The sequence below is a fragment of the Colletes latitarsis genome, chromosome 3, assembly GCF_051014445.1.
Source record: "Colletes latitarsis isolate SP2378_abdomen chromosome 3, iyColLati1, whole genome shotgun sequence".
In the NCBI taxonomy this organism is placed as follows: Eukaryota; Metazoa; Arthropoda; class Insecta; order Hymenoptera; family Colletidae; genus Colletes; species Colletes latitarsis.
Window position 1 is genome coordinate 33,302,377 of NC_135136.1, and position 19,294 is coordinate 33,321,670.

At 35.3% G+C, this 19,294-nt stretch overlaps 1 protein-coding gene across 6 annotated transcripts in view; it reads left to right on the top strand.

Moving 5' to 3' along the window:
* Positions 1 to 19,294, top strand: part of LOC143340465 (uncharacterized) — a 506,553-nt gene that overhangs the window by 221,253 nt on the left and 266,006 nt on the right. For all 6 annotated transcript variants that reach the window (XR_013079448.1, XM_076762454.1, XM_076762456.1 and 3 more), the window contains exon 4: positions 4,995 to 5,217. Coding sequence is in view for 5 of the 6 variants with exons in the window: in XM_076762454.1 (XP_076618569.1) it covers positions 4,995 to 5,217 (223 nt within the window). In the remaining variant the exon portion in view is untranslated. The remainder of the gene's footprint in view (positions 1 to 4,994; positions 5,218 to 19,294) is intronic.

Sequence of the window (19,294 nt, forward strand, 5' to 3'; positions counted from 1 at the left end):
TAACGAGCCATTTCCCAGAAACTCGGTTCCGCGTAGGTCACGGTAGCAAATCGCTTCGCGGTCAATTCATTTCCCCAGCTTAACGAAATCTGACTCCCGTTTCCATATTCTTGGCAACGCAGAATCGTGAAACGTGCTGGCATTACCTTCGAAATTCTCCGTGCGAATACTCGCGCGATCGTTTCCGCCGCATACTTGCATCGTTTGCGTGCTTTCCGCGCTATTTGTGTTCATCAATTTGAACGAGCTACAAGCAGGTCAGTTAGTTGGAGAATAGTTTGTCCGAGTGTGGCGATTCATCGCTTTTGGGATCAGAGAGTCCATGCATTGCTCGAATAATATCGTTTCCTCGTTTCTCTAGCCTTTAGAACGAATCAAAATCGTATAAATATTTGTTATTGTAAGTTTGAATCGCGTTCTCGCGTTAAATTTCTGTCTCAGTACTACATTTAAATTTCTGTTCTCACAGTTTTGTATTGTTTAGAATATTTTTCCGACGAGGTGTACAATTGGAACTGTATTTATAAAAGTTTGTTGAAATTGTAGAAATAAATTTGAAATGCATCCTGGAAAATGTGTATTCCGAAGCCTGAAATGGGACGATATATTCGATACATTTGTTTGTCAAATGATTCCACCAGTGGTGGGTAATATTATTTAAAAAACAGTTCCATTCATTATTTTGAAGAGTCATTTAATTTTCAGTTTCAAAATTAATCTTCAAGTTTCTGTGGGAATTTTGGGGATGCAAATGAGCAACACTCAGCTAACTTTCGGCAAAACACATTTGTTCAGCACGAGGCTTTGTTATAGACAAAAGACACACGGTTCCGGAAAGAAAAAGGTAAGTCAGATAGTTTCTAGGTGGCGCAGAAACAAATGGCGCTTTATTTCCAACAGTTTCTAATAAGCAAAGTATTTAGTTTACAACTGTTGGTGTTTCAATTTTAATCCCGATTCCTAATGCAGATTATACAAACTGTACTAAATTAAAAATATTACTGTGGTTACATTAATGATAAATTAGTTATTATGGTACTTAATTTTTCACGTTGAGCTTGATTTTTGAAGGACGTTTTTCCTTTTTATACAAGGTGTTCAGCCACCCCTGGGAAAAATTTTAATAGGAGATTCTAGAGGCCAAAATAACACGAAAATCAAGTGTATCAATTTGTCGATGGAGGCTTCGTTAAAAAGTTATTAACAATTAAATTCGAAAATTTCAAATCACTCTGAAAAAATTATTTTCGGTCGCGGGGGTCAATTGCAATCATTTTTGGTTATTAGACATATCCCCGAAATCCTATCACCTTTCGAGAACAAAATTCGAATAGGTGTGAAATTTTTCGACAAAATTACAAAATTTCAAATCGATCTAAAAAAATTATTTTTAGTTACAGGGGTCAATTGCAATCATTTTTGGTCATTGGACATACCCCCGAAATCCTACGCAGTTTCGAGAAAAAAATTCATTACCGAAAATTTCATGTCTGACCATACCATTGATATGTTTCACTGAAATTTCGTACGAATCTTTAAAACGTCATAACTTCTGAACGGATTGGACGATTTTAATGTTTAAAAAAGCAAACTACGCGCATTTTAGTGTAGAATATATACAAATCGTAAAAATATTCGAAAAGTTGGTCCTTGACTCCGCAAAATGAGAAAAACCCCATAAAAATTGTCCAATTTTCAAACAACCATAACTCCTACAATAGTGAATATATTTCAATAAAACTTTTTTTCGAGGTAGAGCTTATGGGTACCTACAAAAAAGTATTAGGCAACTTTTCTATAGAGCGTCAAACAAAATTAGTAAAAATGAAAAACTAATTTTTAAGGAAAATCGACAGGGGGTAGGTGCCTAAATTTTTCGACGAAAATAAAAAATTTCAAATCGTTCTGGAGAAATTATTTTCGGTTGCGTGGGTCAATTACAATCATTTTTGGTCATTAGACATACCCTCGAAATCCTACCTACTTTCAAGAAAAAAATTCGAGAAGGTTTAAAATTTTTCGACAAAATTAAAAAATATCAAATCGTTTTGAAAAAATTATTTTCGGTTGCAGGAGTCAATTGTAATAATTTTTGGTCATTAGATATACCCCTGAATTCCTACCCACTTTCGAGAAAAAAATTCAGTACGAGCGGAACTTTAAACATTAATAACTTTTTAAGGAAGCCTCCATCACCAAATTAGTATTCTTGATTTTCGTCTTATTTTGACCTCTAGAATCTCTCATTAAAATGTTTCCCAGGGGTGGCCAAACATCTTGTATACTTCGTGAATAGAGAATTAATTATCTCAATATTTGCTCGAAATAAATAACATTCTGTTTACCAAATTCGTGCACTTGTACAAATAAAAAGAAACTGACGAAGTCTGTCCACGTTAAATTATTCTACTATTAATCGTAAATACATTTATACGGTAATGATTCGCAAAATGAACTCCACATATGATTTGTAACTTGGTTAACTGTTAATGATAAATTAGCTTGTTACAAAATTGCATCGTGTAAATAATGCTCGATAGTTCTTATTCCACCAATTGAAAATTAAACAAAAATAGAAAGAACGTTGAAGTCCTGTAGTATTATCAAAGCGATAAGAATAGTTTATCAAATCATTTCTTGCAACTGATTAATCAAGAGGCAGTTAACGAATTAAATAGCACACATCGAGATGATAGGTTTGTTAACATTTAGCATTGTTTTAATATCGAGCGTTTCGAGTGTTCAGAATGCTTTTGTTTGGATAAATAATTAATAGAGCAGTTTGAAAATAGTTTGTGTAATTAATATTATTAATTTGCCAGGGAAAAGACATTAGCTGTCAAACGCAATTTTCCAATTTCGCCTAACTGCGTCAGAGTTATGAAATTTTTCCTCTGTCGCGTTCGTGTTACAAAAACGAGCAAAAAGCGCGAATCGAGGGCTCTCTTTTTAATCTTAATGGCGGGTGTCTGTCGCGTAAATTTAACTGGCGGTAATGCAATTTCCCTGGCATCGTTTTTACTTCATCGGGCACCGTCGATTTAAATTCGTTTCGACCACATCGCGACGCCTTCGTTTTAATTTAATGAATACCTCGGGGCCATGTGTCTTCAATTTTATTTATTTATTCAGAGTCACGCGCTGAACTTACTTCCAGGTATCATATTTTTGTCCTTCTTTTATCAAGTAAAGTGGAAAAATTTCGAGCCAGATTTTAACAATTTTTAATCAATTTAAATTATTTGAAATCTTTTAATATTGCACTCGATGTTTTCTTTGAATAATGCTCGCTTTAATATGTTTCTTGAATTACTGGATACTCAAACTGAACATTAATAAATCTGTTGTTTAATTAATGAAGTTTCGACTTTCAAAGGTAAAGTGATCATAGTCGTTGAAATACCACGTGCAAATAATTTACGAACAAATCAATCCACGCGTTTCCGTCGTGAATCACTGTGTGAAACGTTTTTTTAACTTAGTTTTTGTTGCAACAAGTTTCATCGATGGATTTTCCAGTCAGAAATTTTTATTATAATAAAAACAATTCTCCAACGCGCGTCAATATTACTGTGAACGAGTTTATAAAAAATTTTCCAACGATAAATTGAGTCTTAATATAAATTACAATTCTCTGTAAAAGATAATTTGCAATTTTTAATATTTTCGAAACAAATTAGACTTTTAAAGAAATTATATGATGCGAGTATAACATGATGCATCTGTCAACAGATAGTACAAAAAAAATGTACGAGTAATTCAGTCGAGTTTTGTATTTCAGGGAGAAATAATAGATGAGTTTCATTCATCATTCGACGCTGGAAATGATTTAACGCATCGAGCCCCGCGCGTTCACTGGTGGATATTTCATATTTCATTCCACGTCTGAAAGGCGACGTGGCCATTGGTGGACACGTGGGAAAAACTAAAAGTAATATCATGTAGCTAGGAAAATAGAAAAATATATGCTGTCAGGAAACGATACGTCACTACGAAAACGACTGTAAAAATAGTTGCTTCACCACTTAAACAGGCTTTACAAATTTTACACTTTATTTCTGCATTGTAAAAAAAGGCTTATTGAGAAAAATCAGACGTTCATTTTATGTGTAAGTAAATTTTCTAGTCGATTAACTGCTTTTTTTTTAAATTTTAGATTTTGCCCCCTGTTTCATTTATTTTTATTAAATGTTGTTTATTATGCTATTTCAATTTGTGAAATAGTTTTGTGTTACTTCTATTTACGTTGTTTTGTTTCTCATGAATTCTTTCCATTTAATACAAACAATTATACTCCTACTTGTATTCGTAGAATGGTGATTCACTATGAATGGAAAGAAACTTGATTTTCTTATGAATTCTTTCCATGTATTTTTAATAAATATTGTTTGTTACACTGTGCTATTTTCATTTACGTAATTTTGTTTCTTATGAATTCTTTCTATTTATTTTTACAAATTTTGTTTATTACACTATGTTACTTCTATTCACAAACTAATTTTCTCTTTAATATTAATGAGTAAATAATTCCCAATTACAAAATCGACAGAGAGGTATAATAATATTAACCCTTAAATATCTCAATATATAAACAAATGGACTCGTACCATTTAAGAAATACAAATTTATTTCCATTTATAATGAATCACTATTATACTGTATGAATACAAGTGGATGTAACAATAAATATCGTAAGAAATTGTGTCCAAAAATCTTTCCTAAATAGCCAAAAAATATTATTTTCCCTAACTACTTTTACATTTTATGTGTCACCAAAATTTCGAGTCGATTAACTGCTTCTTTAAAAATTTAAGATTACCCCCTGTTTCATTCGACTGTATCTTCTCGAGTTCTGAGGTTTTTGAACCCCTGATCGTTAACAAAGTGTAAAAAGAAAGATTTTCCTCCAGTTTTTCACGGTGGTTTTCGATGGAACCTCCACCTGGAGTTTCAACCTTTTGATAACAATGGCGTCACTTTACCGACTGTTGCAGACAAATTCATCCCTTGTACGGCGAGAAGGCAGGGTTGCTGGGGTACTGCGATCCAGTCGGTAACGCGGAGAATTTTCCACCAGCCCCTAACATCGTCGTCGAGGGTGGCAGGATCGAGTTCGTGCGCCCCTCGCAGGATGGCACCACCACACCCCGGAGGAACACGACCTCCAGAGGGTCGCAGACCTTCAACGACGAGCCGGAGAAGTCTGATCCTGCGAAGGTAAGTCGGTTTTTTATTTTTCCAGCGGTCGTTCCCATTCTGAAATTGTTTGCTTGGACCGTGTTTACGCACGGTGACCGAATCCATAAGTGTTTCGTGCTTGCTACAGACCGTCCACGAGTTCACTTCTTTCGTGCAAATAAAATGGAGACGACAGGGAATTTCGATTGAGCAAATTGGGGGTGCTGATCGCGTTCGATACGAGCAGAGAATCGTCTGTTAAAATGACCTTCTTTTTGAATGAAGCGTACAGGGGTGGAAAAATTATGGTGAGCGTCAGAATTCTGAACGAAATTTATTACTAATATGTCGATATTATTTCTAAATAATACTACAGCGAATAAAAATTTTGAATATTATTTTCAGTTCAAATGAAAAGTCTGAGTATAAGTAGAAATCAAATTCTTGTAGTTAGTATTGTTTTACGCTTCAGGATGGATATAGAGCATTTCTGACGAACGAATACGGTGTTAATACACCCCCAAATCCTTGTTGAATCTAGGTGCAATGCTAGCATCCCAAGCAAACAACCAAATGGACATAGTTTACTCCCGAAAGCCTCAGACAATATTCGATGCATAGAAGCTTAGAGTAATTTCACAGGCTTACATCAACAATACTCCGACTAATAGTTGGTAGCCAAATAATTCTCAGACTATTGCACAGAAGTCTAGAACAGTGTTTCTCCATCAGTTCCTTAAGAGTTCTCGAGTTCTCAAAAGAAAATAGAATCTTATTATCTGGGGAAACAAAATTCCTTTTATACGATCTTAAAGTTAATTAATTTCGTTAATTTTATCAAACTTACGTTCAATTTTATTAAACTTACATTCAATTTTATCAAACTTACATCCAATTTTATCAGACTTACATTCTTTATTCAGTTTCATGTAGCTTATTTTTATGTTTCTTCTATTGTTTGTGTGTGTCAAAAGAAGGACAATATTTAATTTCTGTATTTTATTATTCTGGAGAATATGTTAATTTCCCTTAAAATTAAAAAGCTTTTTCTTCGTTAATTTAATCAAAGTCAGACTTGCATTCTTTACTCAGTTTCATGTAGTTTATTAAATTCAGGTTTTTTCAATTGTTTATGTATTTCAAAAGGATAATATTTAATTTCTGTATTTTATTTTTCTGGAGAAAATGTTAATTTCAAAGAATTAAGATTTTAAGATTCTAATTTATCAGAAATTTAAAGAAGTCTGAAACGTGACTGATCAAAATTTTGTTACGTCCGTCCAGATAAATTACAATTTAATTCGAATGGTCCAGATTTAAAACGAGAAATGATACATTTTTATTTATAATTGGTTGTAGATGTTCATTCAAATGATTCCTGGCGTTTCGTCCGTGATCCCTTCGTTTCGCGAATTGAGCTTCGTCCCTTCGTAGCGTTTAATTGACGGTGCGCGACGTTTCTTAATGCAATCCTCTGCTGTTTGCGTTTTGGACTCGAAATCATATTCCTTCGGGCCACTCGACCGCGAATTCGGTTACTTGGGTTTTTGATGGGGCGGAACCGACGCGGTGATTTTTGTTGAACCCTTTAAACCCTTCATGTTGTATTCATTAGACGTGCCCATAATAGAATAAGTTGTAACGCGCGAAGTGCCTTAACTACAGTCTACTTGCAGTCTACGAGCGTACCCGGAATCAAGCCAGCTCGTTAGCTTCTGGTTAAAATATCGCGTTGAATCCTTTTTTGCGCTCCTCTCAGTCTCAATTGACAACTCGTGATAATTATATTACGCTCTCTACGTTCTGAACAAAGCGCTGCTCGTTAAACCCGAAATTCCCTCTTTCCTTTTTCATTATTAAAGGGTCTTAATAGTACTGTCTGAAACGTTCATCTTCGTCGAGACCACGGAAACAGAAAAATTTTATTCTTATTTCTATATTTCGGACATTATTATTTATTAGGAATACAAATGGTCTTCGATAGGAAATAATATAAAACAGTTAGAGGTATGTTTATTTAGTTTCGTGTTCTCAGACGTTGTTATTACTGTTTATTATTAATAGAAGCATTTCGATAACGTGGAAAATATTATAAAATAAAAAGAGACAAGTAAATTGATTGAAACTGTTTCTTCCTTCAGATATGGAATGTATAATTGCTCAGTCAAATATGAGTTTGTATTATCACTTTTTTAGAAAACTAAATTTAAAGTGTAGTTCTATAAATTGATAATAGAAGCAGTAGTTTTTCGGTGGTGTAGAAAATACTACAAAATATTAGGTCGTCCCATAAGTTAAGTACATGACGTTCGAAATTTTGAAATTGACAAGGATAAAATTTGTAATTTAATAAAAAAAATTAAATTAAAAACTTTCAAATCATTCACGGAAAAATTAGTTTTAGTTACAGGAGTTGATTACAATCATTTTTGGTGAATAGACATACCCCCGAAATCCCACCCACTTTCAAGAAAAAAATTCGAGTAGATGCGAATTATTTCGACAAAATTAAAAAATTTCAAATCGTTCTAAAAAAATTATTTTTAGTTGCAGGGGTCAATTACAATCATTTTTGGTCATTATACATACTCCCGAAATCCTACGCATTTTCGAGAAAAAAATTGTTTACCGAAAATCTAATGTGAGGCCAGAAATGCTTCACTGAAATTTCATGCGAATCTTTAAAATGTCATAACTCCTGAACGGATTGGACGATTTTAATGTTTAAAAAAGCAAACAACGCGTATTTTAATAGAGAATATGTAGAGATTCTAACAATATTGAAAAAGTTGTTGCTTGACACCGTAAAATGAGAAAAACTCCATAAAATTGGTCCAATTCTCAAACAGTCATAACTCCTACAATAGTGAATATATTTCAATAAAACTTTTTTCTGAAGTAGAGCTCATAGGTACCTACAAAAAAGTATTAGACAACTTTTCTATAGGGCGTCAAACAAAATTACTAAAAATGAAAAACGAATTTTTAAGAAAAATTGACAGGGGGTAGGTGCCTAAATTTCTCGGCGAAAAAAAAAAATTTTAAATCATTCTAAAAAAATTATTTTTAGTTGGAGGGGTCGATTACGATCATTTTTGGTCATTAGACATACCCCCGAAATGCTACTCACTTTCGAGAAAAAAATTCTTTACCGAAAATATACTGTGTGGTCAGAAATGTTTCTATAACTATTTAATGAAGCCTCAATCAACGAAATAGTATCCTTGATTTTCGTCTTAATTTGGCCTCTAGAATCTCCCATTAAAATTTTTCCCAGTCAAAAATATGAGTTTCGACGTGTATTTTCACTTTCTTAGAAAACTAAATTTAAAGTGTAATTCTATAAATTGATGTATCAAGCTAACATTGTCCATTTGTTCAACAGAAATGAACATCGTAGGAGGTATCAAATACTTTAATAATAAAAAACGAAAAAGTATACTTCGTTTTCGAGGGATCTGGGAGGCCAGATTCCGTCGTTCGAAAGCGGAAATTACCGTAAATCGATCAGAAGCCCTCTGGCCTGTATGGCGCCGGAATTTGATTACTTAATTCTGTATTAATTAATTCCCCATACAGCCCTCCATTCGATTCGAATATTCTAGCGCCCGATACTTTCGCCGACGGCGTAGACAGGTTTAATAAAATCGGTCCAGCGATGAAATCTGTCGCGGCCATTAAGTCTTGACAAATCGTGTTCGACGACTTCGAAATTCCGCCCCCGGTCGTCGCGACGCCCGGTCAACGTTGCTCGAACGTCGGAGGGAAAAGTGCGCGAGGATTCCTGCCGAACCCTTTAACCCTTCATGTTGTATTCATTAGACGTAATTGATTTTCTCGATAGGGCGTAGCGGGATTTCCATATTAAATTGGAGCGCGCGAGCTTTCTCTCTGGGCCCGCGCGCGCGTCGATACGCGACGATTATTCTGAAATTAACGACGTTCCGCGTCGCGTCGCGCCCGCGACGTCCGTAATTCTAACGACTTAACCCCTTTGTCCGTGTCTGCTCGTTCGTTTTACGGCATTTAGGGTCAATTGTGGCCGCGCGGAATTGCGAAAGTCGTTCGCGAATTTTGAGAACAAGTCTAACTTACTTGAATTCGACGAGCCTCGAACGTAACTCCAGCTTGGAAAAATTATTATAAATTTGATATAATTTTTCGAATTGAACTTGATTTTATTTGGTGAAATTTACTAACTTTTTTCCTTTTTATATACTTCGTGAATTAATAATTAACTTCTCTATTAGAGAATTAATAATTATTTCGTGAATAGAGAATTAATAATTAATTAACATTCTGTTTACCAAGTTTATCTCGTGCATTTGCACTAATGAAGTCTATCCACGTTCAATTATTTTAATATTAATCGTAGTATTTAGCTTTGAATTACCATAGACCTGTTACAGGTAATGATTCGTAAAATGAACTCTACATACGATTTATAATTTGAACATTTCTGTCCTCCACTATGGGAATCCCCCTTGAAACCACTGCATTTTTATTGAAATTTACTTCGTTAATAGAGAATTAATTTTCTCAATATTTGCTCGATATAAATAACATTATGTTTGCCAAATTCATTTCTTTTGCATTTGTACGAATCAAAAGAAACTAACGAAGCCTGTCCACGTTAAATTATTTTAATATTAATCGTAGTATTTCACTTTGAATTACCATAGACCTATAATAGGTCATGATTCGTAAAATGAACTCCACATATGATTCGTAACTTGAACATTTCTGTCCTTCTCCACTATGGAGATCTCCCTTGAAGCCAATAAATCATAAAAGACGAGATTAGAAACACTATACTGTATTCTCTACGTGAGATGAACATACCAACATGTTTATTTTAAGAATCATTACCCCAACAACTAAACGTTTCCATTTTCAGTAAGTAAATGGCGAAGAAACTGTCAAGTAGACGCTCCTACAATCTATTATTACCTGCAAAAGTGTATTTACTGTCACGTCGAAACATTTGTCAACGTTTCGCTGTCCATGTATCCTGTGTCCAACAATAATACAGCGAAGAACGGATCGAGGTAGCGTCGAGAACGTTTTGCAATGTCGACAACATCTGGAACTATCGATTCTCTGTATATAACGCGGAAGAATAACTCGAGACACGGTCGAAAGTGTGATGAAATCCCCTTTCTAAAGTGATCATCCGACCTTTGTAAAGCAGTCCGTGACGCGTTTTCTGACAAAGTATTAAACTCCTCGGAGGTGTCGTCACGGAGCATTTGCATGCGATTAATCAACTCGTCCTTCTCTTCCGGGCTGGACGAGGCGAGTTATGTCGAATTTTTATTACTGGACGAGAGATTAGGGGAGCTCCAAACATTTTAACGCGATCCCCGCCGCGACCAAGGATACGCAATTTCGTTTGATGCCAATAGGAACGGGGCCGCTTTTAATTACGGTTTTATTCGGCTTTAAACGCGCGGGTCGCCGAGAAATTTAATTTTGGGATTGTTAGAAGCTTCCGGTGTTATCAAGTTCCCGGTATTGCTCCGTTAACAGACTGCTCGCGGTTTTCTTTTCAATTTGGGACCGATTATTCGTGCCATTATAGCCGTGCTATTTGAAATATGAAAATAAGAATTAAGTATTTCGGGGCGACTATATTACTTTATGAAATTAATTATCTCTTGGTAAAAAACAATTTTTATATTTACGGAGTCATTTTACCTACTATTTAACTTTATGAGATTTTTAAAATGATTCACCCAGTAATTCGTACCGAATTTATTAAAAAATTGCGAATATCATTAATTATATCCTAGTAAAAAAGTAATTTTTATATTTCTAAGGTTATTTTACCTACTATTTAATTTGATGAAATTTTTAAAATCGATTTACCCAGCAATTCGTACCAAATTTATTAAAAAATGGCGAATCTTATTAATTATATCCCAATAAAAAAATAACTTTTATATTTACAGGGTTATTTTACCTACTGTTTAACTTTGTGAAATTTTTAGAAATTGATTTATCAATGATTCGTGTTAAATTTATTAAAAAATTGCGAATATCATTAATTATTTCCTAGTAAAAAAATAACTTTTACATTTATAAGGTCATTTCACCTACTATTTAACTTGATGAAATTTTTAAAATTGATTCACTCAGTGATTCGTGCTAAATTAATCGAACGAAGCTGAATTTTCATTATTTTCGTTGAACCGTGGATCAGATTCAACGAGAAGCTAGGAACGAATCCAGCAGTTGCGTAGATCGTTCCGTCTCCGCCGGATTTCTTGCAAACTCGTACCGAAAATGAGTAAATCGCAGCGCTGAATTAAGGAGCTTTTTACAGGATTCCCATGTAGCCGGAGGGAATAATTCGAAGGTTTTTCGCAAGCGGGCGAATTAATTTTAATTACGTGCAGTCTATGCGCGCGGCTCGGTTAAATAAAAGGACGGCGAAATAAAATAAAGGAGCATAACTGAAATTCATGCATGCGCGGCCACGGTTTACTTTTGTATTTTCCCGCAGTTACCGCGGTCGTTGCCGTCTCAAATTTCGACCAGGTTTTTACGACGAGGAGAATTTCACTTCTACGCTATCAAACATTCTTTCGTAATTTATCGCTTTTATTCACTCGAACATAGTATGAATATTTCGCAGTTTATACCAGCTCGTAGTCAAGTATGCAATTGACGGTTTGAAATTCGAGTTGTAAAAACATGATTCGCTAACGATCCTCCACTTTAACGATACAAGATTATTACAATTGCTTCGTTTAATTTTTCAGCGTAGGAATATTTGCATGCTCGCGTATAGTATGAAATATAAATGGTAATTACGTTTAATTGAGTCTAGATGTTGTTATTGTTCATTTTATGGAGAGCAATTGTGCAATTTTGCTTTTAATAAATTGTCAGTGCATCGTGAGAATAGATTATTCGATATAATTTGCAGTTTCTGTTGCGTAATCGAAATGTAATTCAAATGCAGATAGAACGATGTCGAATGGTTGAAGAAGGGTTGAAGAACGTCATTAAAATAGTTGTGACGAATGGTGGGTGCGTAAGTTGTACGACATACATTGGTGTACTTTGTGGCCTGCGTGTTTGCCTTTATGAATAATAATTAATCGCAGCGGGAGAGCTGATTAAGGCCCTATTCATCGAGTGGAAGCGTTATAAATCACACGGACAGTACGCTAGACTGTTCCCCCGTGCGATCGCGACGACACTCTTGCCCAAGTGAAATTTCGTGACGCGACTTTTGTGGAACAGCTGTTTAAACTTTTCAGCCCTGTACGCACGGGAGAAAGCGTGTGAAGTATCCTGTCGATGATAGTAAACTGGTTGTTTAGAGACGGACGTGAATCGATAGAATTACACCTTCCTTCGAACGCTCGCGATTAACCACTTCCTCGACAAGTAAATATTCATCGATGGTCGATGTAAAAATCGTATTCTCTATATAATTTTTTACTGCAAATTTTCTGTATTCTATTTTCTATTACTAATGTTCGTTTGCACGGTGAAATTGTGCCGATTGAAATTTTCCTTTCAATTTATTCCCCGCGTAATTTGGGTTATCGAGAATTACCAACGATACGATCTTTTCCGCGAATCGTTACAAATTGATACTCGCGTCTCGCTTCGAATAATCGAGACTGGCTCGATAATTACAAAACAGGCAATTGGGATGCCGCTGCAACACGATAAGAAGATAAACGGGGCGGCCTAATTTATGCTAATTTTAGGCCGGGAACTTTTTACTTCGTTTAATTCAATTAGTTCCGCTCTTTGGGCGTTATAATTAGCATATTTCATTGGGAATACGGACCACGGCGAGCTGAATTTTGTAAAATTTGCTCCTGGCGCGAGTGTTTCCGATCCGCTCGATTTGATTCAATATCAAAAGAAGGAATTAATTAATTTATACGTACACGAATAATTGGGAAATAATTTCTTTTTCGAGAAATAATATAAAGTGCAATAGAGAATTAACAAATTTTATTTCAAATTGATACTGCAATTAGTTCCAGAGAAAACGATTATTTACGAAAAGAATTGTGACTGGTAATCACGCAAACATATCCTGTATATATTTTCATTCTTTTTCCATTATATAAAAAATTTATAATCGCAGACCAGTCGTATAATCAATAGGGATTACTGAAACTTCTTTGGGTGCATGGAGTCGAAGCAGATTTCAAAATAAACATGAAAGACAGCATAAATAATAATAGTTGATACATTCATCGGATAGAGAATGAAAAGCCCTTTAAAATGAGTGTTCATAGAGTCCAAGTTTTATGATTGACTTAATAGTTGAGTCGACACTATGTACATTTTTTATGAAACAGTGAAAAATTCAATATTAAAAGGACTATTCTACATCCAGAATCTAGAAACGATCATTTAGACTTCTTTGGGTGCATAGAGTCGAAGCAAATTTCAAAATTAACATGGAAAACGGCATAAATAATAATAGTTGATATACCCATCGCATAGGGGATGTAAAGCCCTTTAAAATGAAATTTGTTTCAAGTCGATAGCGTAATTAGTCCCGGAGATATGACAATTTTTGTTTCAAGTCGAGAGTCAAAGTAAATGTCAAAATAAACATAGAAGACAGCATAAATAATAATAGTTTATATATTCATATGATAGGGGATGAAACACCCTTTAAAATGAGCGTTTGTACGAGTCGATAGCTTTATTAGTTCCGGAGATATAGCGTTTTTAGTTTCAAGTCGATGCGGTGGCTAGTTTCGAAGATAGAGTTTGTTTACGTTTTTGTTGCGCTCGCGCGAGTTCATTCATCCCCCGCGCGCGTAGATAGTAACCAGTGCGTAGTAAATTCTTGGAAATACTACGGCCGGCTCTAGGTCACTCGGTCACGAGTCACGTACGAAAAAAGAGAGGTCCGGCGCGACGCGTCAGACGAAGACAGAGATAGTCGAATTAAGAAAAATACCCTTTTACATAAATTACGATATCTCGAAAACGAAAAGTCCGATCGACAAAAACCAAAAACCATTTCAAAGAGGAAGCTTTGCCGCTGCCAACGGTGGCTCGATCATGAAGAAAATATTAATAGTTTCGAAACTGCACGTAATTAAAGTTTTAGTATTTTTAATACGCGGTAATAGGCATTTCTAACGTGGGGAAGCGGGAGACAGCGGAATTTAAAAAATTACCTTTTACATAAATTACGATATCTCGAAAACGGAAAGTCGGATCGACAAAAACCAAAAACCATTTTAAAGGGGAGGCTTTACCGCTTCTAACAGTGGCTCAATAATTAATAAAACGCTAGTAGTTTCGGAACTGCACGCGTCTGAAGTTTTATCATTTTTAATACGCGTTAGTAAGCGTCGAGCGAGATCGTAGTCGAAAACTATCTTTTACATAAATTACGATATCTCGAAAACGGAAAATCGGATCGACAAAAACCAAAAACCATTTTAAAGGGGAAGCCTTGCTGCTTCTAACAGTGGCTCAGTTATGGAAAAAACGCTATTGCCTTCGGAATTGTACGCGTGTAAAGTTTTAGTATCGTCAGTACGCGTTGTTAGACTGTTAAAATGCTTGAAGACTAGTTAGTACTCATTTACATGTAATGTATTCTAAAAGTCGGTGGTTTCTTTTATCAAGCAATATCTATGCGTAAACATGTACGTTTCATTACAGTGTAAATTAGCATAATTGAATTGTTAATTTTGAAGGGTAACTGTTGCTCTTTCCATAATGAGTTTGCGTTCAATTGACTGCAAATTACCATGAGTTTTAATTTAAGGGTGACTTCCCTTTCTACCTATATAACTATAGTTAAGTTTACCTAGCCTTTGTGGTGCTTAGGTTACTCACACCACTACTATTTAAATATTTTATATTTTATTAAATAACACAGTAAACAAGATAATATACATAATTGATATCACCAATATTACCAAACACGTATAACATTCAGATAGGAATAACAGAAAGGCAGAGAAAATGTTTAAATTCAGTTAGTGAAATTAAATTGTATTATTTTGTCAAGAAAAAAGGTAACGAAAACAAAAAACGAAAATTATTTTGCCCCGTTGCAAGTATCCGAATACTTTCTCATTTTCAAACCAATATTCGAGAAATAATACATCGAACAATGATATATTCCAGTACTCGATTATTCAAAGCGTGTTGTTAGCGTTCGAATATTAATACAGTATACAACCCTGACCCTAACTGGAAGTAACGTAATGGGAACGCGAACACTGATTCCTCTTTCCTAAGGGGGTTGTCTTTCGAAAAGTTAGTAAAAGGTCTTCCAGCGAGCACCGACGCGAAATAAAATTAGTACCGGTATCTGCTTACCTGTAATTTAGTGGAATCGATCCTGGCGGAATCGAAAGAGTTCGTGATACAATTGGCGTAACCGAGTCAGGAAGTTTTCGAGCCCTTCGGAGTGTTTGTTGGGCTCCCTGGCCAGCGAAACAGACGTAACTGATTGCCGTTCCAACTTCTCGGGGCCGCTCTTTGTTTCGAGGTACGCGCGCGTTAACAAGAGAAATGTGGGAAAATAAAATGTTCCCGACGCGATTGTTCTCTGAAAGCACGATAAAAGCGTAACGCGACTTACCTGTTTACTCTCGCCGACGTGGAGCAGCACCAGACACACATACATGAAGTTTCGGTCGAGAAAAGTAGCGAGTAATCAAAGAGAAGTAATCTGTTAGAAAGTAAAACTAGTCGTTGAAAAAGTTGATACAATGTTATGGTACTTTTTCATCTTTTCATCTCCTTTAACATCTTGCATCTTTTGGTCACAGCATATTACTCAATCTTTAGTAGTTAATAGTTTTCTTGGGCATTTAAAATGATTTCAAAACAAATTCAAAGGTATTAGTAAAACAAATCTATTCCTTCTTGTGGCCATTGTACGAACAAATTTAAACAAAATTAAATAGTACACGTTTGAAAAACTATTCGAAATTAAATTGTACGTCAAGGGGTTAATTAATACATTACTCTGTTGTACAAAGAAGCTTTATTCTGCATTTTTCATTTGTTTTTGTATAAAGATATATTGTATGCTCTTAATCAACGCAAATAGCGACTTCTAATAAAGTATCAATACACATACTGCATTTCGATGGACAATTTAAAAATAATAGAAATCAAAGTGAATAATCAGGGATTAGGTATACAGAATCGTTTTGTTTTATTCTTTGATATTAATAGAGTACTTTTTTAGAGAACTTGGTCTTTTGTGACAAATTTTTGGCCATAAAGAGGCCCATGTATCTGGGATGTCCAGCAGCACCCCAACATCCCTGGTAAAATCTCCCATATCAGCGTGTCGTTGACCCTGGTTTAGGTTATCTGTAGGGATCATTAATCGAAGGGATTCCCTCGAGGCTTATCCGTCGTTATCGCGGGGCGCGTAAGATTTTAAAAGGCTTGGGAGAGGCTCGACAAGAAGAAGAGTAAGAAGGACTAAGTACCCACATAACGCCATTGCACGTGACAAATCGTTTTGTCTCCGTGCCTCGTTCCTCAATAGGCTGGATTCTTTAACGTAGAAGTACCAATCCGGCTGAGTACCCAATAACAGATTTTTAACTAGAAAAAGAAAATATCGTACTCGAGCTCTATCGAAAAGAAAATAAAAAAATGATTCTTGTAGGATCTAGCAAGGAGAATTGTATTTAAATGTACAAATGATATGATTATATAAATGAATGCGAAACGCACCAAGCACGCAATCTTTTTACACAAATTAATATTGTATAATTCTTTCATGATTAAAATACCTTCAACTCTTGTGTACATAAATTCAACAAAACACAAATATTCAATAGAAATCTCCTACATTATCCTATGTCAAAGTTCACTAATATTGTCACTTAATTCCATCGATACTTTCAATTGATAAATTAGTATTTGAAAATATAAAAATAATATAAAGATTGAAAAAGAATTTCTAAAAAGTTTCCAAGACACTCGATGCTTGTCAATTGCCAAGAATAGAAATTCCATTGTCGTTCCTAATAAAAATGAACATTTTTTCATTCCAGTAGATCACATCTGCCCTTTTCAATTTATAATTTAGTATTTGAAAATATGGAAATAATATAAAGATTGAAAAAGAATTTCCAAAAAGTATCCAAGACACTCGATGCTCGTCTATTACCAAGAATAGTAATTTCATTGTCGTTTCCAATGAAAATGAACATTTTTCGTCATTCCAGTAGACCAAAACTACCCCCCAGACTTTGCTATCGGTCGGTGCCGGAGTTTTATTAAAAACATTTATCTTGAAACGTCAATGGGACTGAGCGTTCGAGGCCTGTCGATACCCAGAAGTTTTCTATCAACATTGTCAAAGGGACTCCTATATCACCTGTTTTTCATTCTCCTGTCTCCACGTTCCCCGAACGGTCGCTTCGTTGAAAATTACACGTTGGAAACGCGTGAAACACGGTCTCTATGTTCCGGGCATACGGCTAGCGACCAAACCGAATTGAATAGGTCAACAATACGTCGGGGTTGCTCGGAACGAACGGGTGGTCCACCCCTCGGACATTTTGGCGAGTTTTCTTCATGATAGACATTGCTCGTATTGTGTCCTCCGTACGAACGTATAGCTCGACGGGAGCATTAATCGCTGTCGTTGCATCCCCGTTTCGAATTTCTACGCCAAACAGAGACGGGCAAAATTATTATCTACCGGCTATTAACCGTCTGCGTCGAAACCGTTTCGACAAGTTTTTTTTTTCAGTATTTTTTCTCCCCCTAGGCGTATTTGTTTAAATTTAATTTCCGGGAGTTACGTAAAAATACTGTTGTTGCAAACGCAAATATAAACAAGATATATTTTCCTATCGTTCGTCGCGTTGGAATAAAACATTTATGCTGGTATCTGATAAATCGTTGCACGTTGTTTTTATTCGTAATAAAATATTAACAATCATGGAAATTTTCGTTTTTAAAGTGGAACCCTTCGGTTTGATGATTTTATTGAAATCCCTCATGTTTACGTTTATATTGCAATACGATTTTTGCTTCAATTAGAATATATATTAATCAAATCATTTTCGTATCAATTACAATATATATTAATCAAAGTGAATGTAAATTGCTAACAAATAATATTTGCAAGTTTCGTAACTGTAAATGTGGAATCTGAAACAGGTCGAATTCTGTAAATTTAGTGTTAAATTATGCCTTCGTTTCGATGTTAATAATAGCGGTCGTTGTTCGAGGTTAACGCGACGCAAATCTGCGACGATGTTGGTTTTGCAAGAGGTTAAACGTTTTCTTCGATAGGAACGGCGTCTAACAATGTCGATACGTAGCGAATAAAGTTCAACAGCCTGTTTCATTCACGATAGCGTTCATTCACGTCGATGAAATTCGCGAACGATGTCGCGATCCTGGCGGCTCGTGCGCCGAGGCACCGGTTTCGCATGAATGGCGAACGAATTTATGAATGAGGACGTTGCTCGAGCGCTCGTACGTTCGTTAATTAGGAGCCCGGCAAGCACAGTCGACCAAAGAGAAAGTTTTCAAGCGGGCTATTGTTGGTGCAATTAGCGTGACCGACCACATAACCGATGGTTTCCTTCAATACGATACGACGACCATGACATCACCGTCGAGACTTTGTTCTTTCGAACGGAACACGATTTATTTCGAATCGAAAGAAATAATTATTTGTCTTCACGAGTTTCACGTTTTTGGAAATAAATTGATTTTTACGAAAGATGCAATGATAAATTAATATTTAGTAGCATTCGTAGGCTGATCGGTACATTTGTGTCGATGTATGTACTTGATACTTTTAATAATTCTTTATTATTTTGAATTATTATTTGAACTATAACAGGGGAATAAGAAAGCATAGTCATTTTTCCCATCTGATAAACGAGTTAGAGAACGCATTTTAAATTGTTTCTATTAATCATTGATATTTATTTTTCATTAATATCTGACAACATTGGTATCTTACGGAGATTAGGTTAACGAAACGAAAAGAATAAAAAGAGAAACTGCTCGTAACGTAAGCAACACAGATTTATAATACCAACAGTTGCATAAAGTGCACTGACTGAGCGCTTTACTCGATGGTAATGTAGCAATTTCGCGATTTCATGAGTTA